General features: G+C 38.7%; 1 protein-coding gene across 1 annotated transcript; it reads left to right on the top strand.

Annotated features, from left to right (window-relative positions):
• Positions 1-2,174: 2,174 nt before the first annotated feature.
• Positions 2,175-9,243, top strand: LOC140005338 (uncharacterized). Its single transcript, XM_072046193.1, has 2 exons — positions 2,175-2,590; positions 7,650-9,243. The coding sequence occupies exon 2, from the start codon at positions 7,650-7,652 to the stop codon at positions 9,150-9,152; it is 1,503 nt and encodes a 500-aa protein (XP_071902294.1). The 5' UTR covers positions 2,175-2,590; the 3' UTR covers positions 9,153-9,243.
• The last annotated feature ends 2,439 nt before the right edge of the window (positions 9,244-11,682 follow it).

Consider the following 11,682-nt stretch of genomic DNA (forward strand, 5'->3'; position numbering starts at 1 on the left):
AGCAAAAACAGGGCACTCATGTCGGACGTCCTAAAGGAAGCTGTCGGACGTCCGAAAGAATGAAGAACATCAAGAAAGAAACTCTGTCGGACACTCGTAAGGAAGCATCGGACGTCCGAGAAATTCTGCAAAGTTTTGATGACTCTCTGACGACGTTCGGACGCAGATGTTGTCGGACGATAATATCCCATCGGACGTCCGAACGACAACTTGGCTGATTTTCGAACGATGGGATCGGACGGTGATTCATTTGTCGGACGTCCGACGGGCCCAAGGGCTAGCTGACTCTTCATCTGCCTACTATCCGTTGGAAGCATTATTGAAGCCCATTTTTGGTCCCCTTTAAATACAAACGATTCTGAACCAGTGAGTGACTTTTGCACACTCTGTTTACAAGATCTCAAGAGATATTTTAGTTAGAAAATAGTCTCCAAAGCTAGATTTGTTCTCCAAGTGGTGTGAATTTCTTGTGAGCATTTCTCTTGTGGTTGAAAGTTTCATTAGTGTAGCTTTCTTGAGGGTTATCTGAGTGATTGTAAAACTTCTTAACTTGTCCAAGTGAGGCTTAGGGCAAGGAGGAAGTGCTCCCTCCATTGTACATCTAGTTGATCATCTTTCATCAAAGAGAAGTTGCTCAACCTAGTGATTGGTCTTCAAGTTTGAGGAAAGCTTGGTAGACAATCGGTTTGATATTCTATCTTATTCTTTTTGTTTAATAAAATTCTCATTGCTTATCTATACTTGTTTTTCTAATCAACATTGCTCTCCTCTTCTAATCTACTTGGTTAATCATTACTAGAAAAGAAGGTAAATTTTTATTAAAGAAAAAGTGCATAAATTTGATTAAGATTTTAATCAACCTAATTCACCCCCTCTTAGGTTGTCTTTGGGCCTTACAGATATGTTGTACTATAGTTTAACTTAGTTCCTAGAGCCTCTTGCAATTTCTGCCAGAATCGGGATACAAACCTTGGGTCTCTATCCGATACAATACTCACTGGTACCCCATGTAGTCTCACCATTTCATCCATATAAAGTTTGGATAGTTTCTCCAAAGAATATTTCATAGTCACTAGCAGGAAATGTGCAGTCTTAGTTAATCGGTCCACTATTACCCAAATCGCATCATGCCCCTTTTGTGTTCGTGGCAACCCTGATACAAAATCCATCGTTATGTGCTCCCATTTCCATTTAGGGATCTCTAAAGGCTGTAACAGACCTGACGGTTTTTTATGCTTAGATTTCACCTGTTGGCACGTGAGACACTTTTGTACAAATTGGGCAATCTCCGCCTGTAGACACCAAATTTTGAATAATTTTATGTAGCATCTATTTCATGATTTTCATTTTAGATTGCTTGCATTTTAGTTTGTTATTGTGTGTTTTGCACTATTAGTTGTTATGATATTTTGGTTTTATTCATTTTCGCCCTTTTAGTTGACCTATTTCATTTGCTATTTATTCTTATTTACTTTTAGTTTTAGTTTTTAGTTTTAGCTTTTAAGTTTAAGATTAGCATAGAGTTTTTAGAAAAAAAGAAAAGGAAAGCATCAAAAATATGTTTTAGTCATTTTGTTTTTATTCAATGCTTTCTCGAAGGAAAAATGAAAATGAAAATTATAAAAAAGGGAGAAAAGAGAAAATTAAAGGAAAAGAAGAAAAAGAAGAAAAATTCAAAAAAAAAATAATAAAAATAAATAGGCTTTAGTTGGGTTTGAAAAATGAAAAAAGGAAAAAAAGGAAAATTTGTTCACAAAAATATGTTTATTTCTTTTAAATTCAGCTTTTTGGCATTTTTAAGTTATTTTTTAAAAAAAAAAAGTGAAAATGAGAAAAATGAAAAAATGGAAAATTGCATTTTTTGTTGTTTTTAGTTTATTTTTATCTAATGTTAATTAAGTTGTTTTCATCATTCATTGTTTTATTATTATCATTTTTGTTGTTTAATTAATTAATTAAAAAAAATTTTAAAAAAAAAAAAAAAAACGTCGCGGCATGCAAGCTGCAATTTTTTGCAGCGTGCAAAGGACAGCCTCAACAGCCATTGGATGGCTGGATATGAAGGCGAGAGGTAAGCCTTCATCCTCACCATTGAGGTGAGGGTTTAGGAGATTGGGAAGTGGTTATAAAATGGATAAGAAGGCTCAGCCGTAAGGGAGAGAGAGAAGGGAACGGCTGAAAATCTGGGGAGAGAAAAGAACAGAAAACAGCGGTCGAGAGAAAGGGTGGGCTTAGGTGGAATCTGGAAAACAAAGAGAAAGCAAGAGAGACTGAGAAAAGGATTACAGTCGGCTAAAGGAAAGTATAAGGAGGGCTGAGAAAGAATTGAGAAGGGGAGCGAGAGAGAGAGTTTTTTTTTGGAAGATAACGGCTGAGTGAGAAAAATCTGAAGGCTTTTAACGGCTGGGGTTTGGTGAATGGGCTGGAGAGGAAACCAGAAAAGAGACAAGCGGAGGACTTGACGGCTGAACAAATCAGAGGAGAGGAAGAGCTTCAGGCGGAAAAAAAAAAAAAAGAAAAAGAAAAAAGTCACTGGATCTGTTCATCCTTACGTCCGTCATTGCCTTCATCGAGGGAAAGCATCATCACTGTAAGTTGCGCCTTCTTCCCTTTAAGTCATTGAATCTTGTCCTTAGTTTGTGAGTTAGAAACCACAGATCTTCATAGTTGTATGCTGGGCATGATCGGGTAAATGAGCTGTGATTCCAGTGGCTCTGTTTAGAATTTGTGTGCTTTTATGAACTAAAAGCTGTTGGCTTTCGTGTCTCCTCTCTTGCGTACAAAAATGAAATGAATGGCATCTACGGTTTCTCCTTCTGTGATTTTTGATAAGCCTCAAAGATTGGATTTTTATGGCTGAAGTTATGTCTTGGTTAACGTATGTTTTATGTGATGTTCGACTGCGATGTTGGGTCCAAGATTAGTAGACATTCAAGTCATTTTTATTTGGTACCTAAAAATTTTGCTGGATGTCCTTTTCCTTTCTGTCTCGAGCTCTTGCATTTAGGATTTGAAGCATATTAGAACTTGCTTTTTGGTCTTGTTCCTCCTATTGTGTTTTGCCTGAATCAAGTCTGCAGACAGTCATTTGGCTGGTGAAGCATGTGAACGTCCATGCCCATTCTCTGCTCCTAAGCATGCCTGATTTGCTAAAATCTTTGTCACGGTTTTGTCTCGAAAAATGCAAAAGAAAAACCTATACTTTGAGGTTTTTATTCTAGTTTTGAATGGGTAAAGTGTTAAATGATTGAATAAAAAAGGAAATCTGCATGTGCTAAACTCCCGGGATCATGGAAAAATCGCATGCTTGATGATCCTCCTGCTTGTCTTAGTTTTTGCCTTGGACTGAGTTTCTGCGCATACAAACCTGCTGCAACAAGCCACGCTTGAAGCGAGCTTGGCAACAAAAGGCAACAGTATCTGTGGATATTCGTGGCAGCTTTGGCTGAGTTGCATGAGCTTTTGGGGGGTGGTTTTGCTGCTCTTTTTGTTGCATATTCAGTTTTGTTGTGTTAATCAAAGTATCTAGATGTTAAATGTGGTCAAGTGATAGTCTTTGCTGGTTTTGTTTGAAGTTTACTTGAAACCTGCATTTGAAAGCTTGAAGTTGCAAAAATTCTGGATGAATATTGCCGCAAGCTTCACCTTTCTCTTTTGCTGCATCTCATGCTTGGCTGTTTTCTTTTACCTGCATTTTCTGATTAAAGCCTCAGCCATCCATTTTTTTTTGCTAGCTGGGTTTGCATGTTTTGAGGTGTTGGGGTACGGGTTGAAAAGGAATTGGACAAGAGTATTGGGTGTGTATGTTTAGGGGCTGAAATGTTTGAATCACGTTCAAGTGCTTGCTGGAAAAGAACAAACCATCTTTTTCGTATGAGCTTTATTCCAGATTTTTGCATCAGCTCGTTTTACGTCTCTTGCTGGTTTGGAGGTTTAAAATTATATGTCTTGTTGTTTGGTTTCAAATCATGATTTTGGCTAAAAAATTTTCAAGCAAAGCTGTGCGCTTTGGGTCCTAAATCTTGCATGAAATCTGCATTGCATTTGAAAGCTTAAAGGTTGCCGAAGCAACATTGGCTGGAAAATTGCAGAAATCTCAGTTTCTTCATGAGCCTTGCATGAAAGCTTTTTTCCAGATTTTGCATAACCTTCTTCTAAGTTGTTACATGCAAGTTGAGTTGTTGAATCCATTGGTTTGTTTTGCACAAATCCATTTGGGGTTAAAATGCTTTGTACAAATGAAAGATTGCTGAAGGAATGGCTGCTGGAAAATTGCAGAATATAAGCTACGTAACTTTGCATGAATTCTGCATGGAAAACTTTCAAAATTGGCTTTTGCCCCCCCAAGTCCCTTTTTGTTCTACTAAGGCCCAAGTAGTTGGAACATTTAATCAATTTGATCCTTCTAAGTTTCTCTTTGTGCCACAAAAGCCCAAGCATGTTTTAGTATCTTGTAATTAAGTCCTAAAATTATTGCAACTTCAATCATTATTTGGCTTTTTCTTTATTTTTGGAATCTTTGAAGTGCTTAAACGATTTATTTGGACTTGAATGTTTGAGTAATGCTTGTTTTGGGTCTTTAGTAGATGCTATATTTGGAAATTGAACGGGTTATTCCGTTTTCTTGGTCTTTAAGCACTTTTTGAGCTCATTCAAGTTGCAATTAGGTGGGTTTTGGTGTTTTTTGCTTATACTTTACTTTTAAATTGATGCCTTGACCCCTTTATTGTTTTGAAGCCATTTTCCTTCATTTGCTTACCATTAGGAGAAGGTATAATTTCTCTTATCTTTGTTTGTCTCTCCTACGTGCTCCTACGTGTTACGTGAATATGCATGTCTACTTTGCTTTTCTTAATTCCTTGCATATATTTCATTTACTTTTACTTTTATTAAAGTTATTCATTATGGGGTATGTGTACACCTCTTGGCTTGTAATAGATAGGGCATAACAAGTAATTTGGTCCATTTTCCCTTTCCCTTTTGTTTTAGTTAGCAAATGTAATGGTTGCATGCCTATGTGTTATATGTTAAATGCTTTATTAGGATTTTGCATCTAGCCAAGCATGCTAAGTGTTATGTGCTACGTGTTTATAAGTGATTCGCATGTCTACTCGCTTTTTGTAGTACAGATGAATGGAATGGATGAATGTACGTCACCACACTAGTCCAACGCTAGTTGTGGCTTCTTTTATCGTTTCCACTAGTCCAACGCTAGTCGGAATTCATAGAATGGGCTAGTCCAATGCTAGACCCAATAGGTTCTTTTTTCCTTTTTTCATTAAGTGCATGATCACCACATATCACGCATTTTTCCTTAGTTTGTCATTTGGTATGTTCCTCAAACCCCTTCCCCTTCATTTTAGGACTTGCATCTCATGCTAGTTAGGGTTCATTTGCGTGAAAATCCCTTCCGATAAGGGAAACGAGCGAGTGTGGCTACTCGATAGCCTTAGCACGCTAGTTTCGCCTTCTAATCAAAGGGAAAATCGAAGTCGAAGAGTTAGGAGTCAACCCCCGTACCCGACTTGTTGCATTCCTCTAGGGTCATACTTTCATTTTTATCACCTACATACTATTTTAACCACATTTTTTCACATTTCTTAAACCATACTTTCTCACTACATTTTTCTCATCACGTGCTCAATTTCACCTCACAAATGGAATTCCACCTTACCTTATATATCTATTATTCTATTTTTACACACTTGCACACAAAAAACATTTGAATTTTATACAATTTCACACATGCACCTTTTTATACATTCGCACACTTGCACTTACATTTCTTGCATCTTTCATACACTTTCACACTTGCACACTTAAATTTGAACTCTCATTTGCATTAATCGACCTCTATGAGGTTTTCCTTTGTTGGCCGCCACAATTCATGTGGTTTGGGACCAAAAGCCTCACAAGAGACATCGTAGAATTTAGGATTGCATTTTCCTTTCCGTTTTGCATTCATATAGTCATATCCAACGTGCAATACATACATTGGGTAGAAAATTAGGAAAGGTAAGGTTAAGTCGCGCAACTAGCCTTGGCTAGGTCAAAGGGGTGCCTTGGATTCTATCCTTGCCTTCCCCTTTGTCAAACGTGACTCCCGAACCTTTTTCTTTGGCTTACGTGGACTAGGAGTCGTTTTTAAAAGGGTTTTACTACTTTGTCTTTAAAAATTTATTTTTTAGGTGACTTGGTACACCTGAATCATTACCAAGTGGCGACTCCAATTTCTCATTCAAAAACCCTTTTAAAAAACTATTTTTTGGGTCAAATCGTCGCTTTTTCCCAAGTCCCATTGAGACCCATGTCTTTTCAACTCACAAAAATCATTCTCCAATCACAATTGAATCAAAAACATCTTTCTCAAACCATTTATTCTTATTTATCAAAAAATGGGGCGCGACAGTTGGCGACTCCACTGGGGACTTCCTAAGTGGGTCCAAGCATTTTGACTTAACCATTCGTTTCCTTTTTCTACCCTTTCTATGCATGGCATGTGGATATTAGGATTGCATTTTTCATTTTTTAGGACCTTTTGTCTTATATACGTAATCAAACCAATCCCTCGACTCGCGAATGTATGTTTGAATGAATGTTTATTTGTTATCTCGCGCTTGCATTGCATTTTGGGAGGTATGGGTCACCCTAGAGCCTCGCGTTGGTTCTTGACCCTTCCCCTCCAAACGAGCACTAGCATACGAGCATACGCTTTACTTCTCTTATCCCTTTTATTTTTCTTTAGTAGCTTGTCACGCCACTCCACCCTATTAGGATTAGGTGACTCACTTGGACATGTGATCACGACACGATGTGTGTGTAGCATGTTCCAATGGGTCACTCAATCTTCCGCTTAAAGCTATTGGTTGATAGCCTTTAGCTTTTGGTCGAAGATTGAGGTTTTGATAGATTCACTCAAACACGTAGCCGTGACACGATGTGTGCGTAGCGGTGTTTGGGGAATCGCTCGAGCCACCGACGAAGAACCTTGGGATTGATGACCCTTGGTTTCTAAGTCTGAAGGCTCGGGGGCCTATGACCTATCGAGTCTAGATGCATTAGTAAGCCAAGCCTCATGCATCCATATTAGAATTGCCTAGGGTAGAGTCAGCCTTATCCTGAACTAGGGACACTATTCACGAGGGGAGGGGTCCCAACCCTCTTTCCTTATTTATCTTTATTGCCTTATCTATTTGTCCAAATGTGTTATGTGATTATGTGTTGAACTCGCGTTTCCTTGTCTCTTGTCTTTTGCATTCACAAACATTAGGAAATAAGAGGTCTGGCATGACTTTCTTTTAGAACCTACCCTTGTAGATAGGTTATTGCACGTTTAAAGATTTTGGTATATTGCATTCGTAGATTAATGATTGCAAATCATTTTAGGCCTACCCTGGCAAATAAAGGGTTCCTTAGGTCACGTTTCATTTCAAATTGCATATTTTATTGTTTTAATAATAAAATAGCATCATGCATAAACCCTAGAAAGGGAACGCCACGTAGGGAATCCCGTTTTAGGAATAAAACCAACCCTTTTGTGTCCCATGGGTATTTAACCCTTCAAGGGACTGCACGTTTAAATTATCGCATAACTGGAGGAATGAGACTCGTAGGTAAGGTAATTGACAAACTACCTTCTTCATTATCAGATGGCTTGCCCTCGCCGCATCTACCAGTTGTTAATACCATCAACTGAGGTTCAACAATGGCCTACCTTCATGTTACCTAGTGAACTGAATCAAGTAGCCCAATTTTTAGGACCAATTGGAGACTTTAAGCAGATCAAATCCAACAATTATTTGGTAGAGGCTTTAGTTCATCTTTGGGACCTCGAGTGTACTGCTTTCAGAATAGGCAATAGGCAAATGACTATAACACTCGAAGAAGTAGCTGGCCTCTTTGGTTTACCCACACGAGGAACTGCCTTGGTATTTCCATTTGCTTCCGACAAGGCCGAATTTTGTCAAATTATAGGATTGAAAGAGTCCGTGCTACGAGGGTCAGATCAGGGCGTCGCCGTGAATATTCTGTTTGAACGATTTGCGCCACGCGATGGATTCGAGAGGCATGTGACGGATTTTGTGTTCACTTCCAAAGCCGTATGGGAGCGCAAAAGGCTACTAGTATATGGGGTAGTTATGGCTGGGACCTATTTCTTTCCGCGAAAAGATCAAAAGATAGCCTTCAAATCAGCAAAAATTGTGAATGACCTTTTCTTAGGAATTCAGGGTAAGCAATGTTCTATAGTCCCGACCATTCTCGCAGATATTTTCTTAGCTTGTACTGGTTGTCGAAAGGGAGAAAAGTTTTTCCATGGGGCGAACTTGGTTTTATACATATGGGCTACGGAACATTTTAAGAGACAAGCATCAGTTGCTGATAGTTTGCCGATGGTTGGATATAATTGGGTAATCACACATCCCAAAAGAGTCAACGAGGGAGATCTACCTAAGAACGCATCCGAATGCGTGGATTACTTGGAAACATTGCAAGATTTCAACATTAGGTGGGTATTAGATTGGACAGACTGCTTTGAGCCGATACTTCGCACTAAGGAATCTGAACGTGTTCTTTTGCTGGGTACTCAAGGAATCATCTCATATACCCCGAAAAGATTTCTCAGACAACTAGGTCGCATTCAGGGGCCGCCACCGATTTCCGAGTTTAGTGAAGTCACCATTTTCTTTGATCAGGGGGTATGCCCAAAAGAGATCCCTATGAAGAGCCAAATCACTGAATCTTGGAGAACAATATCCGACAATAGAAGCATTCGTTATCTTCCGGAGCTCAAACAGAAGGGGGTAATGACCGCACCATACGAGGATTGGTTGAAAGATTCCACCACGCAAGGGTTGCAACATGAACCGTATGAGGAAATTGAGAAGCTGAGAGCCATCATTAAAGCCAAGGACATGGAGGTGGTACAGTTAAAGAAATCCATCGAAGTGCACAAAGGAAAGGCAGAAGAAAACAAGAGGTTATATGAGAAGGAGCGAGAAAGGCGCCAAGAGATGAAGCGGAAATGTGGGGAATTATATGATCAAGCCGACTGTGTCCAGATGCCATATGCTAGAGAAAGTAAAGACTCTGTGTTGAATAGACTTAGGAACTTTGGTGATCTTGTACGAAATCGCCTTCGCGATATGATGTAAACAGATGTATTTGGTTTCTGCAATGAAATGAATCTCTTTTCACAAAGTGTTTGTCAAATAACAGGTTTGATTAATGGGTCTCATTCCGAAAGTGTTGCATCATGCTAGGCCTACCCTTGGCACAAAAAGGGTTCCCCAACTAGGACATGCATCCGAATTGTTCGAATAGCTACTAACTCATGTCTTTTTCTTTTTCTTTTTCTCGCAAAATTTGGGGAAATGGCATCCGAAATGGCCGCTCAAAAGAGGTTAATCGACGAACTCGTTAGTAGCGGAGTGCAACCTGAGCCTGTGCCCGCCACACAACCACAATCTGAACCATTTGTTATTCCTCCCAGCCAGACCACGTTACCTGTGAGGCCCCAGTCCGATCGTAAGTCGATATTAGGGTTAGTTGATAGTCGGTATGGAAAAAATAGGGTTTTATGGCTAGGAAGGAAACCCTAATTCGGTTAAGTTTGGAAATCCTAGTTTACGTATTATTATTATAAGGTTCAAGCTATAATTTATATTCGGTATTCTAGTGTGTGCCTTGACGTAAGTAAATATAGGATTTGTTTTAATTACAAAGGTTTAGTAAGTTTGAATGATTAGCAAACCTCTAGTGTTACAATATTAGAAAGTTTAAGTGGAGTTATTTATCGCCCGCCTTTTTCCGCATTTTCTTTATTAGAAAAATCTTCAGGATAATTTTCATGAGTAAATATGGGTTATAGATGATTTTTCAAGTATCGGTTAGCTTTTGAGAAAATAAGAACGTATATTGGACGTGGGACCCACTAGTGCGAAAAGTTCGGAAAAATTCGGCCAATTAGGTTAAATTCCGGATACTGTGTAAAATTTATCGGGTGTTAAGAGATAAGTAGAGTGTGTGAAATGATTGATGTGAGAGAGAAAAGAAAGGATTGAATTGCATTTAATGAGATGCCAAGTGTCACAAGATCATTGGGTGGACTTTATGATTTTTATTCTTTTGTTTTGACCTTTTGACCAAGTGGTTAAATATCTTAAAATTTACCACAAAATCACCATTTCTTTCTCTTCTTTGGCCGACCAACCTTAAGGAAGAAAGGAAGAGAGCTCTTCACCATTTTAGCTTCCAACAAGCTCAAATCATCCAACTCAAGTGCTTAAGCTAGTTTCTACTCCATCAAATTCCTCCATTTGGTGCTAGTGAGTGTTTTAGTGAAGTTTTTTGGAAGAGCTAAGGTGTCCAACATCTTCCCCCCCTCTTGTTTACTTGGTAAGTAAAGCTTAAACTTCCACCTACACCTATTGATGCTTAAGATATGATTAGTAGTGATTAAAGTGCTGAAATTTCTGGTTTTATCTTGGTTTGAAGTGATTTGGTGAAGTTTTGATTTTATTGATGATTTTTCTGGTTTAATTGGATTATGGTGTTGTGGTTGTTTATGATGATTGATAATGAGGGGTTATGCCTCTAGTGGATGGAAATGATTGATATTTGCAACCAATTTTGGATTTGGAATAAATTTTGGAAAGTTAGGGTTCATGAAGCTACATTCTGCCCGAATTTATTGCACCATGTTAGAGGCCGAATTGGCCTTGGCTTAAAACATGAAAGTTGTAGGTATTGATGATTTTGAAGTGCCTACAAAATTTCAGGTCATTTGGATTTGTGTAGAGTGAGTTATGTCGTTTTTACTGTTGCTGTCCAGGGTTGCTCAGAATGTGAAAACTGGGCTTGTAATCGTTTGTTTTGACTGGAATTGGTTTGGATTTTGAAGTTGGTGTCTTCTGATGAAATGTAGCTGGATGTCTTAGCTATCTTATGCCTTTGGAATTTTGGCATTTGGACTTGTATAGACTGAGTTATACCGATTACAGTTTTGTGTGATTTGTAAACCTGTTTTGGTAATTCTGGGTTCGTATTTTGCATATTTGACCTAGTTGTGCTAGGATTTGGACTGAGTGACCTTCTACATTGTTGTAGCCCTGTTCCATAGCTTCGAAATGGTGGGTCTTACACCCCCATCCAATAACCGTAGTGAATTTGGTGCCATTACCGCATATTAAGGTCAAATACGGTTTGTGATCCTGTTTTGCAATTCTGGTATAGTGTCTTGCATTTTTGACCTTGTTACATTCAAAATTGGACAAAGTTTCCTTCTTCAACATTGTAGCCCCTTAAGTCCTGGATATCCCTGTAAATTTTCAGGTTAAACGGATTAGTATATCCTGAGCTATAAATGAAATACTCAGACCTGTTTTGACCAGCAAATTCTGTTACGTTTTTGGAAAGTTTACGACTGGAACTTTGGCTTCACATTTGACTGGGTTACAAGCTGTTTGGGCTTGCGACCAAAACACCAAACTTATAGCCTTATATCAGAGCTTTCCAACGCCCTTGGAATTTCATGAATCGGATTTATATAACCTGAGATATAGCCGAGCAAATAATGCCTGGCTGTGAAGATGACCATTTTCTGGTCAGATCTGTTTTGGTCCTGATGACCAATTTCCGTTCCGAATTTGGATTGCCGACCTTCATGAAAGTTGTTCCATTTGG

The sequence above is a fragment of the Coffea arabica genome, chromosome 4c, assembly GCF_036785885.1.
Source record: "Coffea arabica cultivar ET-39 chromosome 4c, Coffea Arabica ET-39 HiFi, whole genome shotgun sequence".
NCBI lineage: Eukaryota > Viridiplantae > Streptophyta > Magnoliopsida > Gentianales > Rubiaceae > Coffea > Coffea arabica.

Coding starts and splice junctions, on each gene's coding strand:
- LOC140005338 (XM_072046193.1), top strand. CDS start 7,650: ATGGCTTGCCCTCGCCGCATCTACCAGTTGTTAATACCATCAACTGAG.